This window comes from Cnephaeus nilssonii (genome assembly GCF_951640355.1).
Source record: "Cnephaeus nilssonii genome assembly, chromosome: 12".
Taxonomy (NCBI): domain Eukaryota; kingdom Metazoa; phylum Chordata; class Mammalia; order Chiroptera; family Vespertilionidae; genus Cnephaeus; species Cnephaeus nilssonii.
In genome coordinates, this window is record NC_137083.1 from 73,914,028 (window position 1) to 73,935,903 (window position 21,876).

General features: G+C 37.7%; 1 protein-coding gene across 4 annotated transcripts in view; it reads right to left on the bottom strand.

The window, feature by feature from the left end:
* Window positions 1-10,497: 10,497 nt before the first annotated feature.
* Window positions 10,498-21,876, bottom strand: part of MDFIC (MyoD family inhibitor domain containing) — an 85,639-nt gene continuing 74,260 nt past the window's right edge. For all 4 annotated transcript variants that reach the window (XM_079786678.1, XM_079786675.1, XM_079786677.1 and 1 more), the window contains one exon: window positions 10,498-13,885. In XM_079786678.1, the coding sequence (XP_079642804.1) occupies window positions 13,638-13,885 (248 nt within the window). In that variant the 3' untranslated portion in view covers window positions 10,498-13,637. The remainder of the gene's footprint in view (window positions 13,886-21,876) is intronic.

A 21,876-nucleotide genomic window follows, 5' to 3' on the forward strand; every position in this document is an offset into this window, starting at 1 on the left:
TTCTTTCGCAGGGTGATGGCAGGGAAGCCCCAGGCCCAGCAGACAGAGCCTGGACAGCAGGGCTTGGGGGCTTCCTTAGTGCAGTGGCAGCGGGGAAGCCCCAGGACCAGCAGAGAAAGCCCAGACAGCAGGGCTTGGGGGCTTCCTTAGTGCAGTGGCAGCAGGGAAGACCCAGGTCCGCAGACAGAGCCCAGACAGCAGGGCTTGGGGGCTTCGTTCGCAGGGTGATGGCGGGGAAGTCCCCAGACATGGCAGACAGAGCCCAGACAGCAGGGCTTGGGGGCTTCCTTAGCAAGGTGGCGGTGGGAACACCCCCAGGCCCTGCAGACAGAGCCCGAATAACAGGGCATGGGGGCTTCCTTAGTGTGTCCGTGTCTGGGAAGCCCCCAGGCTGGGCAGACAGAGCACACTGCAGGGCATTGGGGCTTCCTTCACATGGCATAGGGCAGCGGCAGGCAGAGAGCGGAGAGCAGGGCATGAGGGCTTCATCTCCATGGCTGCAGGGAAACCTCCAGGCCCCGCAGAGAGCAGAGAACCATGGGAGTGGGCCAAAGCCATCAGTAGGACATCCCCCGAGAGCTCCTGGATTGTAGAGGGTGCAGGTTGGGGTGGGGAACCCCCGTGCACGAAGTTCGTGCACCGGGCCTCTAGTTAACAATATACTGTTATATTAGTTTCAGGTGTACAACATAGTAATTCAACCTTTCTATGCATTATAAAATGATCACCATAATGTCTATTTTCTATCTGTCACCACAAAAGTTGATACAATACTATTGTTTATATTCCCTATGCTGTATGTTACATCTCTGTGATTTGTTCATCTTATAACTAGAAGTTTGTGCCTCTGATACCCTTCACTTATTTTGGCCATCTTCAAACCCCTTCTTCCCTGGTAACTACCAGTTTGTTCTATTTGCCTATCAGTCTGGTTTGTTTTGTTTGTTCAGGATTTATTGTCTGTTTTTTACATTCTACACATTAGTGAAATCATATGGTACTTCTCTTGAACTTTCTTCTTTAAAGAAGAAATGATCAAAATACCAACACTGCACACTGAAACATTTTAAAACAGGTAGGTTTGGGGATAATGTCTGGCTAATTATATATACCATCTATATACTTCACTACAATTGTCATATTTTAGGTCAAAGAAACTAAAAAAGTGTACAAAAATGTAATCCAGATGAATGGCAACCTTTTGACTTCATAATATATGAAAAGCTCAGCACATGACTTCCTTATTCTAAGATATGTTCATTCACTAAAAATAAAACACTCAAGGAATCAGAATAGACAACATTTTAAAAATCTGGCCAATTTAAGTTTTCATATTATGCTTTGAATTTCCATCACCTTGTCCTCCATACTTTCAACAATTAAGAAATAGTTTCATGAACAGATAAAAGCCCACAGCTCATATTTTATGATTCAGTTGCCAGATGCAAATCAGAGTTCTGTCTGGGCAGTTGCATTGCACCAGCCTCTACCAGTAGGAACAAAAAGAACCCATGTGGCTTCCTTTTGCCCTGGTGGCTCCCCTTCTCCCTTATTATTCTTGCTGTGAACAGATATTTTAAAGACCTCTTTAAATTTTTATTAGTACTTGCAATGTGAATTTAAATATTTATATTTTAACATAAATATTTTTTAAGAAAATAGAATTTCATTCTATAATCCTTTTGCTTTTAAAAAAATAAAATAAAATTGTTAAAGTAGGATTGGGTCATTTTATTAGAACCAAAGAAGCATGATGTGTGATGCACAGAACTTAGGACAAATTAGCCAACCTCTTGGGACCAGTAAACACCCTCGCAGACTAACGCAAAACTGGGAACATGCCCAGTTGAAAATTTGAATCCGGTGGCGCAAAAAGACAAAGGCTGACAAAATACAACTTTGTAAGATTTACTCAGTGTTTCAGAGCGGCTGGAGGCCAACCAAAGAGATTTAGGTCATACATTACCTAAGACTTGTGACTGGACTGGACTTGCTTACTAAGCCAATTAGAGAAAAACTCAGTAATCAGTAACTGATTAGTGATCTGTCCATTTTCTTGAAAATGATCAAACCATTGTGATTATAGTGCAGTGGAGATTTCTCTTCTTTTTTAGTTATTATGCTAATTGCTAACTAGTGTGTTGTAGTAATACATATCTAATTTTACACATTAAGTTTTTCATTATATATATATGCATATATGTATATATTCATTCATTTTTATATTCATGAATTAATTCAACAAATAAATGAACACCTTTAATATGCCAGATACTCTGGAAATCCTTTGTGTATGTCTTTTTCTCCTGTTTTTCCTCAGTTCTTTCCTCCACCCCCTGGCTTACATATATTAGCATACATCCCTAGCATAGTAGAGAGCTAGAAGATTTTGCCCTGCATGTGTCCTACTAGTTTACCCATCTGAACACCATGTATACTGCTACTCCCACCGTGTAAGTCCTAAATGGAACACTGATGAGGTTTCCTAATATTGATGAAACTGTTTACAGGGTCTTTCAGGTTCATTATCTCGCTTAATAAAACCATAGCATTTGTGGCCTGAAATATAAATGTACTTTAAAATTTCTCTAAACTTTACTTTTATTTAACATACATAGCTTGTTTTGTGTGCAAACACTAGGCACATTTAACATGCCCATTCTCCTCGGTCATTTGTCATTTTCCTTCCAGAAATGGGTTTAATTTACTTCTCCCTCCTCCATCTGCCCTTATAGTCAGTGCCTTACTTTAGGTCCTCACAATTTTTTTGAATTTAACTTATCAATTTATATGTTTTTTTGCTCCGCTTCTTTTTTATTGCATTTATTGGTGTGACATTGTTTAGTGAATATATATAGGTTTCAGTTGTACGATTCTATCATACATCTGCATATTGGATCGTGTGTTCACTACCCCAAGTCATCTCCTTCCATCACCATCTTTTGTGTAAATGAATGCACCATCTTTCTACTGCCTGCCCAAGTTTATTCTTAATCCCCACTTGTCTATCATTCATACCACTGCCCCTATCAAGATATAAATCTGATCTCACCACTTCCTTGATGATCATTCTCAGAAGGCTTTGCATTGCCTACACGTTAGAGCTCAGGAGCTGTCAGCAAGGCACTCGTGGTACCGCCTTGTTATACTTGGTTCTGCTTCTTCCCATCACTCTCTCCTCTCTGTCCTTCCCCAGAGTACTGCAATTTCGAAATGTACAAATAAATATTATTCTTTTCCAAATCCCAGCTTGAATGTATACTTCTTCTGGGAAACCTTCTTGCCTCTTAAGAAGGCAAGCCTTGTTTACTCTCACTTCTTTGTTCTCATAACAAGTATACCTGTCTCTATTACAAACTCTTTAATTCTATCAAACCAGTGTGCATTCTCTCTTCTCTCTCTCTCTCTCTCTCTCTCTCTCTCTCTCTCTCTCTCTCTTTCTCTTTCCCCTGTAAAATGAGAACTCATCAATGGACACCTTGATATCATTAGTCCCAGCATATGGTATGACACAAAAAGGTGACTAGTAACTGCTCATTGACTAACTGATTGAATATTTGAGATGTCAATTAAAATAGTGTCAGTTTACTAGCTTAGTGTTGAACTGGATGTCTAAGGTTGATACTGGACTTACTTAAGCCTAGAACTATGTAGAACTATTAAACTCTAAAGGCATATAGATGTCATAATAAATTGTTTTATTTCTACTGGTTACATTCATATGGAAGGATTAATATCCAGGCTCAATTTTCTACTATGGGACTGCTTATGGTGATTATGATGGTTGAATCATTTCAGGTTGTAGAGAGCAAAGAAAACCTCATCATCTCTAGGGATCCCAAAGCTTTGTAAACTCAGTCATAAATTTTGGATACCCTCTTTCCTTCCCTCTCCCAACCCCAACTTGTTACAGTGTTCAATCTTAGCACAGAAATGTGTGAGCATCAAAACTGTAATTGCTAAGCAAATTTCTGGAGTGTCTAGCGTAGTTCTTGTGATACTAGATTTGACTAACTGTTCATGTTATAGAGACAAGCATCTAGGAGACCACCAGGATTTCCATTATTTTAATACATCTTAGAAATACATGGTAAGAAGATTGGATTCAGACAACATGTACATTTGTGTACACACAAACTCGGTCTTCCTTACTACCTCGTCGCGAATCAGAGCAATGGCGGGAAACAAAGGGCTTAACTGAGGAGCGTTTAATGGAAAGGACTGCTTACAGAGGAACAATCAACCTGAAGGTAGCCAAAAGGGGATGTGAAGTGCCGCGACCCAGCCTCGGTGGGAAACTTCTCTGTGCCCAAAGGGGCAAGAGCAGGAGCTGGGGCTGTGGAGAGGGCCCACTGAGCAGGAGCACCTCCTGTGCAGGAATGGAGCTGTGAGAAGTCACTGCCTGGCAGGGAGGGGGTAGGAAGTGATACTTTGACTTCGCTCTATCCTCCCTCCCACCTTCTGATGTCCTGTCAGTACTTGCCATCAGCTAAAGCCACCTGGAAAGCAGAATGCACAGGAGCCGGGCACAAAGCAGGCAGAGACAGAGGGCCAGTCTGTAGGGAGAAGTGGACAACGATCAGCAAACAGTCTTGGGAAGACTATCTAACTCTTGGCTCCACATCCAGCTTGAAAACAAAACAAAACAACAACAAACAAACAAGTCATGGATAAGTAAGCATAGGGCAGAGAGAAACTGCGGGTTAATTGGCTTTTGGGTCAATGCATTCAATGAGATAAGTAGCACAGTAGCTATGATTTTAGTCTCCCTAAGAGCCCAAACCAGGATACCCACTCAAGGTAGGAATGATGGGAGGTGAGACTTTAGATCCACATGCCCCCACCCCAGCTTCAAGGTGAGCAGATGTGATTAAATCTATTAATTATAATAAGTTATATGTGAGATAACTTAAGAAGTATACTATTCTAATGGAAAGATGTGGGAATAAAAATCAGGTCTCTTGGGTCTATCAGGAACTGTGTTACTTTAGGAAATGGACTTACACAATCTGTCCCAGTTTTTTCATCTGTAAAATGGAAGTAAAAATATATAAGCTAGATGAATCATAGGGCTGTGAAGATCAAATAAGAAAATGGATATAGTTTCCTTTTGAAAAGTTAAACAAGCTCTACAAACGTCAAGCACTATCACTTTTGGATGCTATCTTATAAAGCTGGTCTCTGAGTATGTTTGCCAATCACCACATCCTCTCTTTTTGACTATCTTTCCTCTACACATGGAGCACTTCACTTAACTCCAGCTTAAACGTCACATACAAAGAGGAGATAAGCAGTAAGAAAATCCCAATGTGTTGCAATATCGCTGCATATTAAAAAGAAAGAACTAGATTCTACTGAACCCTGTTTGCGTGGTGCATATTCCCCTTTCCATAGGTCCTATTAACTTCAAAGGGAACTTCGTGCATGTAAATGATTATATTTATTGGATGTGCCAACTCCTTTTTATCCTCTGGGCACAATTAGAAATATCATAGAAAATTGAATGTTAGAGACTTGGACCCATATTTGATATTCTATAGGAAATGTCCCATAGTTACAGATGTTGAAAATCCTGCCCAATGGTAGGGTTGTGAATTTCTAGTATTTCTTCTTCTATAACCCTTCAAATTATTTTTTCTATGCTTTTTAAAGATTCCTTTTTACATTGAAGGAAAATATCTTTAGGCCCAGGTAAACTAGTGATAAAGCATATATACTTGTCATACAACTTGGTATAGTCATAACAATTTAGACTGCATAGCTCTCTCTTTCAAGAAATCGTTCATGCTTCCCTGAGATTATATCTTTAGTACTTACGGCAATCTTGTCCCTACTTCAAGTTAACTCTGGGAAGTGCTGGTAGAGTCTGTTTCTAGGAACTAAATTTCTGGTGGCCCAATTTAATATCCACTAAACCACACTGTAATTTCAGTGTTCATTGTACATTCAAGCCATTATCAATATTCTTGTTAGGGTAGCTATAAACTTAGATTTTCTCCAGTTGAAATCACCATAATCAATGGAAACAGATAACAGGTGTATGGAGAGCTATACTTTCACACTGATTTGTTGTCTGTTCTCTTTATTTTTAAAAATTTATTTTTCAGCCAGACCGGTATGGCTCAGCAGTTGAGCGTCGACCTATGAACCAAGAGGTCACTGGTTCAATTCCAGTCAGGACACATGCCCAGGTTGCAGGCTTGATCCCCAATAGGGGGAATGCAGGAGGCTGATGAATGATATTTCTATCTCTCTCTTCCTCTCCCTTTTTCTCTCTCTAAAAATCAATAAAAACATATATGTATTTTAAATTTATTTTTCAGTTACAGTTGACATCTGATATTAGTTTCAGGCATATAACATAGTGATTAGACATTTATATATCCTAAGAAGTGATCACCCCAGTAAGTCTAGTTGCTTGTGCTCTTTAAATTCAGTTGTATCAAGGCTTATGGTGGAAGTGTCTTTAGAACTAATTCTGACGATCAGCTTAATTTCATTATCCCATCTTATCAGTGCATATAAAGACCTTGCAAGTGTTATAGACATGGCTCCTCAGCAATATTATATCTATATCTCTATATCTCTCTATCTCTCGCTCTATCTATCTATCTATCATCTATCTATCTATCTATCTATCTATCTATCTATCTATCTATCTATCTATAATACTTCCAAGAGAACAGCTTAGCTCTTTAATTGTTTTTTAAAGGGACAAAAATGAAAAGAGAAAAATGAAAGAAGCCTCTTGAATCAAGTATTTAGAAGTACTATGAAAAAAAATGTATGCTATTAAATGATGAAAACCTTTACAGGAAAATGTACCTGTGTGTGATGGGTGGTGTGAAAGATAAAAAGATTTTTATAATATTTTGATAGTATGACTTACAAAAGATTCATTTCAACTAGCCTCATAGACAAACAAAATTATTTCAAATTAATTTGGATCCACTTTACAATATTTGTGAAAATTGAGGAAGGAGTCTAATTTTAGTAAATATTTAGAGAGGAAAACAATACAAATATATATATATATGAAATTTCTAGTGAAAATGTGTGTAAGTAGGTTTATTTTGAAAGGAAAAGTTTTACTCCCAGTGTCATAACCAATTAAATTCTCCAGGTAATGATCCCATTTGCATAGTGAGCGAAACCCACAAGTGGGAATTTTAATGGGCATACCACCTGAGTACAGTAATTGAGAGTGACACAACTTGAACTAGTTTTGTGCTTACCCCACTGAAAATTCTACTCATATTATTTTTAATGTCAACCTACAAGTCAAATTTCAATATGATGGATTTGTTCTTTTTTTAAGCACTGAGTTTGAATAAAAGAAAAGCTTTAATTCTGTTATGCATTGCATATCTTTGCTTTAACTAATCTGTAGTTCTGATTCTCAGCATTGCTTCGTTTTCTTAATTTTATTCATTAATGTCTGAATAATTAGGTTGAAAAGTCCTTAGCAGCCAAATTGTTTCGGGGTTGCAATTTAACGTCCTTTTACCAGAATATGTATTACAGTTAAGTTGGTATATTAGTTTACTGAAGTGTAATTGTGTAAATATGCCCAATTATTCTTTTTGATGATCTAACAAAATCTAATACAACATGTGTTCATGGGTATTTCCCTCCTTCGCCTCAATAGCAGTAAAACACAGTTCCTGCAGAGCTGATCACAGATGCCTTGTCATCTGAAGTTGTTACTTTTGAAAGGTATTCTCCTCATCTCTCACTCACTGTTCACATCCTTGAAAGAACTGTGCATTCTGATTGAGGGATCCACATTAAATTATGTAATAAAGGTGATCTCAGGACTCTTAAGAGTCAGACACACAGCATGCACTGTGCTTTCGAGGTTTTGAGATGACATTTTAAAACTTTTGTTTCACTCTAGAGTGCTTGAGAGCCTAACTATTTGTAGGTGTTTGACACCACTCAACCACGTCTGTAATTGGCATCGCAACCAGCAGACAGGCACTGTACATCTTTACACAGCAACCTACCAGGTTAAGAAATGTATTGGTTCAATATAAAACAGCAGGCTGTTTTTAGACATAGTTACTAGTGCACAAGCTTTAATATGGCTTTGCTTCATCCTATAATGAGATCTTTGGGTTCCCTGCTCAACAGGCTTTTATTCCTTCGCCAAAAGCTATGAACTATGTCAAGTGAATCAGCTGCCTTTGTACACTCTCTTTCTTGGCTTTGGAACGCAATTCCTTTGCTTCCTATCCCTTTATGCATCAGACAGAACTTAAAGAACCTTTTCAATTCCCAAGCTAAACTTAGAATTTGTTTGAATTTGCTTTTCACCATTTTCCTAAAAATTACATTCTCAACCTAAACTCACACAAAGATCTTCCTGGAACTGAACACTTGATTGCAGAGCTATACATTTTCTTTAACACATATATCCATACTCATTAGGAATGGGCCAAAGGATGGTTATCTAAACTTATTTCTTCATGGTCACCTCACAACTAAATCAGGAATCCCATAGTGAGCACCAAGGTAAGGAAGGGCTAGAGGACATAACAGCCAAACAAACAATGGGACTAGAACTAGTAGCCAAAGTCAGTTGGAAGCTACTCATGCTGACATCTGACAGCTTGGGCTGTAGCCCCTGTGGAAAATGTCACACTGTTGTCCCAGTTCAATACAGAATGGGCCGGCACAGATTTCCGCTTGCCTGAAGATCCTGCTTTCTAGGTGGGGCTGGGCTGTAGCTTTTCTTATATTCCTTTCACCTCCAGATTAACTACTGCCTTCATTAAAACTTGATCGTTTATACAATACTTTCATTCCCAGTCCTTTAAAGTAGAGAGAGCAGCCGTCGTTCACTTGGGGATTTTGTGACATGAAGATACATGGTAGATTTAGTCATCAGTGATAGTTTTGGGAGAGAGAAAAGAAAAAAAAAAGAACCCTCCACATTAGGGCTGATCCAAATGTCATCCCTTCTCCACAACCCCTTCCATTTTAACCAAAATCTCGACAAGTAATCTTAAATAAGCAAGTAAATATTAGTAGCGTCACTGTTGAAACTGAGAATTTTCTCATGGGGTGCGCCACACTTCTTCCATGGTGTGAAACCTCCTGAGGGTGACAGGACTCTCCTGAGGTGCCTAGAGAAAAGCCACTAAAATGTTCCTGCTTATAGTGGGCCACGGGAATGGTTAAAAGGACTCTCCTTGTAGTAACTAATCTTTGATTTAACAATATAAATACAGTGTGGAATAAACCTATCAATATATTTACCGCCTTTGAAAACAAAAACGGTATGCTTGGTTACATTAGTGTAGAGGAAGAGAAAAATTGCTATTTTAGTACTTGATGAAATTTTATCATGCCTGACAGATTAGGTGAAACAAACCTACAGACCTACAAATCACAAGTAATTGTAAAGGGCATAAAGGCATTGAATAATTTGAAAATTAATATTATTAATAAATAAACTTATTCATCAGGTGGTTGGGTAAATCTAAGCATTTAAACTGAAATTCAAGAGAGTAAGCCATCAATCCTCTGGACTTGAGTCTTATTTGTTTTAGGCAGTGACTCTGACGTTTATAGCATTAGGATCTAGGGCACTGATAGGGTTTGTGTGGATAAAAAATGAGATGCTATTTCCTAAGGTTTCCTTGGTTACTCCTTGAACTGTTCAGAGAAACAACTTCTTCGGGTAAAGAAAATGAATATAGTTGATATACTGTAAGGACACAAAAACAAAATTATTATATTTTGACATTAAAAGCCTTCTCCTATGTAATTTTGGAGAGGTTAAATACTAACTGTAAAAAAAAAAAAAAAAGTCCTACTATTTAAAAATTGTGACAACTGAAAACCCTAAATGAGAATATTTCTGATGATTTACTTTTGGGTAAAATTCATTAAATCTAATACCTAACTTCATAGAATGTTCATGTTTAATCTAAGCAATGTAAAAAATTACCATGCCCTAGCTGGTTTGGCTTAGTGGATAGAGCGTCAGCCTGTGGACTGAAGGGTCCTGGGTTCGATTCCGGTCAAGGGCATGTACCTCACTTGCAGGCTCCTCAGGGTTTATGCAAGAGGCAACCAATTGATGTGTTTCTCTATTTCTCTCTCTCTTTCCCTCTCTCTAACAATCAATGGAAAAATATCTTTGGGTGAGAATTAAAAAAAAAAACACCACGTTAATTTTTAGAAGTTGAGAGATAATCTCAAAACAAACATATAAAAACAAGTTACTTTTTAAAAAAAGATACAAAACTTGCATTTTGACCTATTATGGAATACTATGTTTTGAAATCAATATGTCAACTGTGATGTGCAGTATAAGCTGAACTGATATTTTTCATAGTTCATTATGGGTGTGATTTACATAAGGAGACTAGAAAATCTTCAAAAAGGCAATGAACATGATAAAAGCCTCAGGTTTTAAAATTACAGTTGAACTTTTTCAAATAGCAATTAACATATCAATTACATAGAACAGAACATATCTACAAAATATTCTAAAGCACAAGAAAGAGGTCCTATTTTTATTTCAAAATAATGTATTCAGAATAATACAGGTCAAGTTTAAAAATGAGATTGTTTCTACATTTAAAAAGAGACTGAGTCTATAACTGTAAACTATATCACTTAGTCACAACGGCCATATACTTCAACAACACATGTTACATACAGAAATTCTAAAATATATTGAAATTATTTTCACAATTGCCTACTTTGATTTGTTTCCCATTTGTTTTTTAAAAAGTAATACAAGTGATACCATTGTAATTATTTAATAGGAAAGGAGTTAAGGGAAGACTAGATGATATAGGCATGCCATTTATACTAGTAAAGCTTTACTAGGAAGCTGTCATTTAACACTCTCCAAGTGTGTTCCCCGAAGATCAAAGAGGGAAGGGACTGAACAAAGGCAGTTTGGATGCATGCCCAGGGAGGTCTGGGAGGTCTGGGTGACATGGGGAGGTGCTTAGCTGTCAGTCACACCTGGAAGAGAGTCAGTGGCCAGAACAGGAATGGCCACAGCAAAGGCGTGAGACCTGAATAGTTATACTCCTAGACAAAGGGAGTTTCCTCGTGTGCCTCCCTTGCTTGCTGTTTGTGCCTGACCCCTGTGCAGAGAGCCATTTCCCTGCACTCGCCCACGTGGTCCATGGCCATGTGGGCTCCCCATGGACTAACGGACTCTAACCAGCCTGATGCTCTGCCGGAATCAGCTGCAACACGGACGTTGTTGGGTCGAATAAGACCCTAGCGGCACCTTTCTCAGGACTGGCTTAAGCACATGGGAACTTTGGAGCCCAAGGAACGTAACTCCCTGCAAATAGAGCCTTTTCCCACATCTCATTCTTCTGTGGGGGCTCCTGAACATGCTCATTGCAGAGGTACCCAAGAACCCCACTCCTAGGAGTGCCAGGGAAATGTGGCCCAGTAATTTCCCTAGTAACACCAGGTACTTTATGGAATGACTGCAAAGTACACAACAGAGGAAAAGTACTGTGGGTACAAATATGAAAAAAAGATTCTATTAGTGTTCTCTGTTACAGAGAAACATTATTTTAAAAGTGCTAATATTTTTACTGCAAATAGTAGCAGAATATATTTAAGTATGAGACGAACCACTTGGTTGAAAAATTTTGCAGGATAAAAAGTGAAATATTTTAATAATTTTAGATCATTCGAAGGCTCTATAGGTCAATACACAGATGGCACACATCCTAATATGGTATATGCCTAAGGTAACTCTGGGTACATGTAAAGATTCAGATTCTGGTTACTAAGATGTTCTTATATTTGATGTAACAACTAAAACACAAGGAAGAGAAAGTCAAGGAAGAGAAAGACAGATGTTTACTAGAATTCTATTTAAACCAGGCACTTTAAAGTTGTGAGTGTGTGTATGTGTGTAAACGAGGGAGTCAACTACTTTTTAAGCCTAGGTAAATATATAAGTAGAAACTAGAAAAACCATAGGTAGCACTGCCATGCTTTAGATTTAAAATTTCTCTGAAAAGGCTAGGTTTGCTTAAAAGCTTCCTAAAAATATGCACTTGTTTTTACTCTTAATTTGATATTCAACCAGAAAAATTGAAAATAACTATTAATCCAAAGTATATTTTCAAAATTTCTACAAGAAATGACACTACATCAAACCAAACTACAACTTCAGGAAGATCAAATGTAGGAGACTACGTAGTGTGAACATTTCCTCTTCCTTTTATCTGCCCAACACAGTCTCTATCTCAATAGCAATATACTCCGTCTTGTAATTGACTTATTTCGGTACACTTAAGGTTTCATAACCTGCCATGTTCGTTTAATTTTACATAAAATCACAATACTGAAGCTGATCACAGTAGTGGATGTCGAGACTCCCACTGCATTGGAAGAAGGGCTTGCTGTTTATAAAATACAACATTGCTTAAGAAACAAACCAAAAAAAACCCCCATGAACCTCCTTAGAAAACAACACAATTCTCAAGTTAAAAAAAAAAAAAAAAAAAGAAAGCTTTTGAATAAATCAAAACAAAAATACTGGGAGTTTAATATTAAAAATCTCCTAATTTAAATGCAATTTGTCAAAAGCATTTCACATTCTTTAGAAAATATGGTTTTTAAATAAGGCCTTCTGTTTTTATTCAAAACTTTATCATAACTTTTAAATTAATGTAAAAAATGTATATTTTAGTTAAATTTTATAGTGTTTTTTTTTAAAGTTATAGGTTTTACAACTAAAGAAAATACATACTTAAGGTCTTTTTTTTCTTTAACTGCTTAAAAATACACAGTGCAGGCTATTCACCTAAAACTTTGCCCTGAATTCAAATAATTCATCCCAGCAGCAGATGAATCACTCATTCTAAGAGGCTTCCTCAAATGTCACATTCTCCTTGAACCTTTCTGAACATTCCAGCAGATATTAGTTGTTCTTTTCTTTGTATTGCATTCCCATATCCTTTTGAGTTTCTCTCTCTCATAATCCCCACAGCATGCCTTGTGGTTCATTTTTACAGGTCTCTTTCCTCCACAAACTCTATTCTCTCGTGGGTGGAAACTGAATAACAGCCATCTCTGCATCTCAGCAGATGGCACACAGTAGGCACTCAATGTCTGTGAGCAAATGCAGAAAGTGGAGAACAGAGCATCAAGATAAACTTGGGGCGCCCAACTACTATTTGGATTTGTTTCCCAAAGTTTACTTTAAAGTAAAAATGTCTACTGTTAACCATTAATAGATGCACATCAAAATTAGTCTGCTTTTAATACCCACAAAGAAATAACACATTTGGAGCAAAAGCCTTCTGAAAATGATTAAAAGAAATAGAAATATGTATGAAAAGGAGGAAATATTTAGTTGTTTTTTGGGGTTTTTTTTTTTTTTGTTTGTTTGTTTTTGGTCAAAATGTCCCTTAGTCATTGAGTCCTACTAAAGAGTTTAAAAGTAGCTACAATTTCACATATTAAACCATGTAGATTTGGTTAGAGGGGGCAAAAGGCTTTCAGAGATTACAGAAATGAGTTAACAGTGCAAATACTAGGTTGCTTGTTTCATGAATTCTTACCATGTGCTTTTTTTTCTTCCTTAAAAGGAAAATTTAAAACACTCTCCAGTTTTAACACAAACAAAAGATAAATATTTATGAAGGAAAACAAATCCCACAGCATTCCATACAGATTTCCAAACAGTCTGATGATTCACAACAGGCGTCCATGATGCCACAGTCCATGTCACAAGGGCAGTTACAGTCATCGCCCATTTCCTCTCCGCAGCAGCAGCAGCAGGCTTCTGAGGCACAGACGCCACAGGAAGCTTGTCCCAGGACAATGTTGCAGAGGGTCAGGAATTCACAGAACAAGCAGGCCAGGATACAGTGGACACAGCAATCTTCATTTTCAATTGGGAAGAGACCGCAGAGTGGGGAAAAAGGAGGAACACAACATATATAAATCAATAGGCTGAATAATAACTCGGTCAAAATAAGTAACCCAGAACCCAATGATATGCTTTCCTAGAAGTCTTTTGTAGGCTGAAAGCTCAAAAATAAACTTAAGTTCAATTCTACATGAATGATCTTTAGAACTAATACTCCATATGAGAAAAAAAAAGAAAAGGTTGTAGCTGTCTATACATGCACGAGTGGATGTGGGTGAGATTATTACTGTCACACACTATGCAACAATCCTTGGTACTAGGTTCCCCTTTCTGTATATCCATCTTCCCTATATCCTACTGCTCTCTATAACATAGGCTAGAATGATCCCATGACATTGAAGTCTTTCAGAAAAAGAAAATTCCTTCAACTGCTCCACTGACCTGCTCCAAAAATTGGGAGAAAAAAGACATATTCAGTATGTTATTGAATAATTGAATCAATAGTTAAATTGGAATCTATTAAGCTGGGATCAGCATGCTTTACTTGCCAATAAAACTGACCCAATTTCATGGTATCAAATATTTTTAGTTTCACAAGAACTAAAGAAAAACTGAGACTTCTGTTTAGGTGCAACCATTGTTCCTGGAATCCAAGTTCTTCTGCCTATTTCTAACAAAGATTTGTCCCTTAACAAGGGTGAACGACGACACAGTGACACTGCTTTCCCACTCCAGTGTGGCAACGGACCTTGCATTTCTATTATTTCCTGAGACATCGCTAATAATCCCTCTTTAAAACAATCTTTAGCAAACTTCACAAACTGATATAAAAAGGCAAGAAATCAAAGAGATCATAATCTAGAGATTTAGTACCCCATATTCTAAACTTCTTTCCTTTAGAATAGTGGTTTTCAAGCTTTTTCATGTCATAGCTTACATAAACTAATTACTAAATTTCTGCTGCACACCAACAAATATATTTTTTTGCTGACCTGATAAAAAAATAAGTATGATTTTGATTCATTTTTGATTCATTCACACTGGACAGCTATTGTTGTGTTGGTTGTTGTCGTCATTTTATTTTTTATTTTTTTTTACAATCTAAGGGAAAAAAGGTCAGTGCCCCTGACTAAATAGTCAGGTATTGCATGTTTTAAAAATTCTTCCAGCATACCGGTTAAAAATCGCTGCTGTAGAATTTAGTGGCAAGTGAGAGGAGCAGTTGAAGAAATTTTCTATTTCTGGAAGACTTTAACATGCGTCATAAAATTATTTAAGACCAATGTTATAAGACCTTTTTCCAATTTCAGAAATACTTGTCAAATTTTACCAGGACTATTTCCAGGGTTTGAGTGTTGTTGTCGGTTGGTATTGTGTTTCGCTTTTTCTGTATTTTATACACAATGCGAGCTTGAGGAGGGCATTCTGCTTGCAGCAGCAGCAGCAATGCGGAGCCGCCCCACCCCATCCCAGTCACACCCACTGTGTTTCAGTCTTGGCTTGAAAACTGAGTGCCTCTGAGGAGTTTCAGGAAACTGCGTGATCATCCCATAATAAGCTCCGCAACTCCTTGAATATATCCGTTTCTCTATAGTCTCTAACTTCATAGAGAGTCTCCAACTTTGTAAAAGTGGGGAATGTGCAAACACAAGGTCATATTCTAAATGCCAGATGGCAAAGTAGGAGGGTCCGAAAAGAATTCAAAAGAGAAACTCCAGAGCTGTTTGTAGAATCTAAGGCTTCAAAGAATGCAACAATCTTTCCTTTCATTCCTGGGCCCACTCTGACATACAATGGTCTGTAGAACAACTGGAAAAAGATCACAGAGTTGTAAGGGTCTGCAGGTTTCTCTCCATCTTCCCTGATGTTTTAGTAGAAGCCGATCAAATCAGGAGAACGTGGAAAGCACCCACATGAATCCACATTCATAACCTTGGAAAGTACTGGGTTTCTAGAGCGTGTCTGTGGTTTATCTCTTTATAAACTTTTATCCTAATACCAGTATTATTATTATTATTATGAAAATAGTGTTGAACGGGCAGTAAGCCACACTTCTGATCTTAACTTTCTTTTCCTCTGCTGAATGCTGTATTTCAAGACTGAAAGAGGGAGGCTACAAAAACTGACGCTGAAGAACCTTTAACTGAGTAATTTTAAAACGACACAAAAATGAGTAGCATTTTTGTTCAAAAGTATGTGTTTCAGATTTACCCTTGTTGATTAATGTAGCTTTAGTCCACCTATTTTCCAGGTGTATAGCATTCCATTGATTTAATGCACCATCATTGATTTATCCATCATACTATTTATGAATATTTGGTCATTTCCAGTGTTTTGGTATTCTAAACATGACTGTTTGAAACAGTTCTGTGCAAGTCTCTTAGAGCATGAATGCTGAATAAGTAGCAGGATAATGGCTGGGTCACAGGATGGGCATATGTTTAATCTTATTAGGTAATTCCAAATTTGTTTCCAAATGACTGCTCCAAAATTTATCCCCACCAATCAAGTATGAAAATGCTCACGGGTGCATATCCTCACCAATCTTTGACACTGTCATAATTTCATACATGCCAATTAGCTGAGTATGAACAGGTGTCCCACTGAGGTTTTCCTTACTTACTACTAAGTTTGGACACCTTTTCATGTTTCCGTGCCATTCATGTTTCCTCTTCTTTGAAATGGCTGTTCAGTGTTCATGCTTTCCACTCACTTTTCTATTGATTTGCCTCTTTTTTTCCTTATTGATTTGTAAAGTTTTTAATATTCAAGATATCATACTTTTGTCAAATATGATTGTCCTTTCTCAGTATGTGGCTTTTTCAGTTAGAATGACAAGAGACAGATGAATTAATTTTTAGACCGTGAGAAATTGAAGTTATCAATAGAAATCCAAATTGTCTTGTAATTAGCTGGAGATATGGGGTTGGATGTCTGCAGAAGTGAAGTGGCAGATGGACAAGTCTGGGAAATTAGTGAGAAGAAGAGGAGGCAATGATAAGATTTGGTAGCCTAAAGAAATAAAAAGTTTTTGTGTCTGATTCAAAACAAGGGAGTCCAGCCACACCTATATTCAGAAAGGGAGAAGACACTAGTAAGTAATCAGGAGGAACAGAATGAGTGTTACTGGTGCGAAATCAACAGTCTCGGATGAAGAGAGGTGGAATTGGCATTCCAAACTAAACAACTCATTCCATTCATAGGCTATATTCCTTTGAAAATTAAAATATCTTCCAGATTGTAGACAATAATGACAGTTGTCACACAGAAATCAGAAGTCCTAAGCCAAGAATAAAATCTCTCCAAACTACTACATTTAGCCAACAATATCTACAAGTTAATTTAGTCTGTTACTGTCTTTGTATTTTTAGTAAACAAAGAAAAATTTTAAAAAGTTCTTAGCTCTAAATAGATCAAACATACCTTTTCTAGCCTGTCTCCTATAACACATGATTTCTATAACTAATAGGTATGAGTGATGGTTTTACATACATGGGAAGCCTAGCATTAATGAAGAAAAAGTATTTACTGGCTGTTGTCAGAATTAACATAGGTGTTATCTTGGGGCAGTGATGTTTTCATCACTCATTCATTAAAAAAACACAAAACTATTTAAGAAACTTACTTTATACTGAACTCTGTCATTATAAATATTAATTTATTCAATTCTAATAATATTCCTAAGAAGCAGTTATCCCCATTTTAGCAATACCAAGAAAGACTTATAGGAAATTTAGGAAATTTATCCAAGTCATAGAGGCAATAAGTAGCAGCTGCCACTTGGTGGGAGGGGTCACTCCTAATACTCACTTAATCTTCCTGGGGGGGCATCAGTTATAAATCCAAAACATTCTGATTTGTCTTGCTGATTTGTTTTTGGCCTTGAGTCAAGTCCCTTTCCTTTCTAAAGGTGATTTTGAATTTCAGTTTTAATGAAGAGTTGATAGTAAATGTTAACCTTCAACAAGTAAGAGTAAAGTTGATGAATTGCTGCCAGTCACATTGTCAAAACAGACATGAGAAAGAGATGTCACAATCAAAAGAAAGAATTCTGTCTTATTAAAATATAAAAATTAAGGCCTATAGTTATATGAACAAGAACAATGTTGCAATTACATAGGAACTCTAGTGGCAAAACTAGAGTGATGAAATGACAGAGGTCTCAAAATAATAAGCTCTTTATGTAAATATTAAAACTTACAAAAAATAGACAACTCACCTAAACACACCTCCTATGTAATTTACTGGAAAAGCACTTTGGGTTACTCTGAAAAACCAAATCTATTAACAGGCCCCTAAAAACACCACAAACCAAAATGCATTCTAGAGATTAAAGTGATACGAAACAAGGTGCATTTACAGAAACATCTACCAAAAACTTTTATTTCCTGTACTTTATAAGTAGAAAAACACCTCAATATAACAACCAAAAAGAAAAAAAAATGAATCCCTAATATCAAATCAATAATCTGACTTTTCATTTCTTGTCAGAAACATCTTTCTTTTCATCTGTGTTCTAGAAAGAGTAGCTTATTTGTGACTTGGGGTAATAAAAGTTAAATAAACTAAGAAAAAAATAGTTGTTACAGTTTCTATCACCACCATCCCCACCACCCCCAGCAGAATCAAAAAACATAAAAGGCATTAAAATGATGGTTTTATTTGAAGCAAAGACGGGATTATAAGAATTATCAAACTAAGACTTAAATAGAGGAACAAACTGTAAAAAAGATGATTCCTCCACATCCATGAAGTTCATTGTTTGAAATAATTCTTTGCCCCATTACTGAAGTTTTTAGTTTTCATGGTTTTCTTCAGTCACATTTGCAGTTTTTGCCAAAAGCGTTTAACCTCTGAGAAACCAACCAGATTTTAGGAAAAGGTCCCTGTCCCAAATTGGGCCAACCAAGAACTGCACAATTTAGTGGGCGACTGAGAGGAGAACACAGCACAAGATGGAAAATTACTGCAAATTTGGGGGAGGGGGGTAGATGAAAAAAAAAAAAAAGAATAGCATGAAAGGAAATCCTCAGCACGATGTTTATTTTTTTAAAAAAAGTTATGAATCACTGCAGACACAAACCCAAACAAAATCTTTAGGTTTTATAAAAGGTCATCAGTGTTAAAGCCATATAGCGGGTATATCTGGAAATCAGCTGCTAGCTTCCCAATACCAATGAAGGTCACCACTGGGACCTAAACAGCATCTCAGATGACTGACGAAAATATCTGTGACTAATCCAAGGGGCTATGCTGTGTGTAAAAATGAGAGTGAAGATTCATTTCTTTAAGAGCATGTTAGTTCAATAATGAAATGATCCCCAACTGATTTACCCAATCATATATGGCCAAAACTACCAGGAAAAGATGAGGAAAGCAGTTTGTTATAGTAAAAGGAACCCCGACCAAGAGCCAACAGAAAATTCTCTGCAGGGTAAACTCAGCTCTAGTCTAAACACGTCTCTATTTCTTTAGTTTCCTTCTTTCAAGATGTGGTATGACTTGCTCTTGAATTTCTTTGAACAAAGACACTAAACAATGGAGTACAGGGAAGTCAAAGAGCAGTGAGTTCTGAGAATAACCTACAGCCCCGTTTTGAGCAAAAAATAAAAAATTAAAAAAAATGCAGCTGTGCATGTGTCTTATCTTGACTAATCTCAAGTAACACTTCCTAAGACTTAGAAGGCTTGAAAATACACTCTGAATCAGATCCCTGTCACGTAAACTATATATGGAGAAACAGAGGTTCATTCTCCTTTTGAAGAGGCCAACAGTATGCCAAAAAGCAATACAGATTAGAACACAAAGTCATTAGAAAATGCGTAATTAGTAATTTAGGAAACTGCACTGAGAGAAAACCTGACTCTGGAGCTTCAAAACTACAGAGAACCCACGGGGGTTCCCAGGTCTTTAGTTGCTAAGGCTCCCATCTGCCTGGTTAAGGGTGCAAGGGGACTGACGCACGGTGCAGAGAAGCCCAACCCTCCCAGATATTGCTCCATTGTGACTGTTATTTCTCAACCCAAAATAAAAAAAGCAGGCTAGAAGTAGGTTTCGGGAGTCCTGAATCCCAGCCAGAATGGCTAAGTTCGTGGATGGCCTCTAGGAAAAGCCAGCTGTGAGGAACGGGACACAGACATCCCCAGGGAGTTCTGCTTCTCAAGTTCTTGTGGGGGCAGGAGACATTTCCTAAGACAGCGCAGGAGCTCAGCTCCAAGTAGCTCCCTGTCTCTAAGCCAGAGGACTCGCAGCATCTGGCGACCGCCCTAGCATGACCTGCTGCCTGCATAACTGGAAATGCGCCTGCCACGCAGAACCCTCTGGCACATTGCTCGTCAGCCAGAAAACCATCACCACTTACCTGCTGAAGAAAGTGAGTTAGGTCAGGAGGTACAATAAAGAGAGCTACATTTGCACTGCAAAACAAAGGTGACCACACTTGGCCCCAGCCGGTGTGGCTCAGTGGATAGAGCATTGGCCTGAAGACTGAAGGGTCCAGGGTTTGATTCTGGTCAACAGCACATAGCTCAGCGGCAGGTTCCCCGGCCCTGGTCGGGGTGCGTGAAGGAGGCAACCAATCAGTGTGCCTCTCTCACATCGATGTTTCTCTCTGTCTCTTCCTCTCCCTTCCACTGTCTCTAAAAATCAATGGGAAAATATCATCAAGTGAGGATTAATAAAAGAAGAGAAAATATTTAAAAAAAAAGATGACCACACTTGTTGGAAAACAACAATAACCTTTACTATTAACTTTCATGTCAACAAACTCAAAATTGCACCATTCTCCAAGACCCCACAAAATGACTCCTCAGTAAATGTCCTATCACTTGTCCAAATTCTAGAATCCATCCTCCTCCTATGTGAGGTGCATTTATATTTTAAATTACAGTAAGCAGATAGCACAGCTTCTTTGCTTCTCTTATTCATTTATCCTGCTGCCTGACCTGCAGTTGATTCATTAAATATTCCAAACTCCCAAAGAGTTTGGTCCAGTAATTGGGGCATGAGCTAACTAGAGCACTGATTCAAGTAGTCTTTTCTGAAGAGATGCATTTTACAAAGTTTAGGAAAATAACATATATACCAAGATACCTTTTGTTTCCCAGGTGCTTTACACAGAAATCTGAACAGGAGCAAAAGCTCAGTTAGTAGAAGTGTTTATTTAAAACACTTTATAGCCCAGTCGTTGTAGCTCAGTGGTTGAGTGTCAACCAATGAACCAGGAGATGACAGTTTGATTCCAGGTCGAGGCACATGCTCAGGTTTCAGGCTCAATCCCCAGCAGAGGGCATGCAGGAGGCAGCCATCAATGAATCTCTCTTATCATGAATGTTTCTCTCTCTCTCTCCCTTTCTCTCTGAAATCAATAAAAATATATTAAAAATAAATAAAACACTTTACATGCTAAGAGGGGGAAGACAGGAGGGAAAAGAAAAGCTAAAAATATTGATGGTACAAATGATCCCTACATTAATTTGAGAACTTCTACAATACTTTATGATTACAAATTTAATAGCTGGTAATAGAACTGTTCTCATAGTATTATGGTGAGGATTAAAAGACACAACACATATAAAGTTCTCAATAAAGGATTTATCATGTAAGTACTTACTAGACGTTATTACTGTGATAGCAACAAGAAACCTACAGATGTTTCTTTCATTCACTCTGATTACCACAACAAAATAGGGCCGTTCTGTCTTAACCTAAGGAGGGTTATAAAGGCTTGAAACTAAAAGGAGAGAAGCATGAGGCTACTCTAAGAGAATGTGCAGCTTAGTGGAGGAGAAATCTGCTCAGAAAAAAAAACTAGTAAGTCTTGTGTTTGGCTACAGAACATCCTCTCTAATAAAATGGTAATATGCAAATTAACCATCACTCCGCTGCATAAGCCACGCCCACCAGCCAATCAGGGTGAGTATGCAAATTAACCCCAATCCAAGATGGCTACAGCCACAGAGAGCAAGGTTTCCCAGGTAACAGAGCAAGCCAAGCTTTCCAAT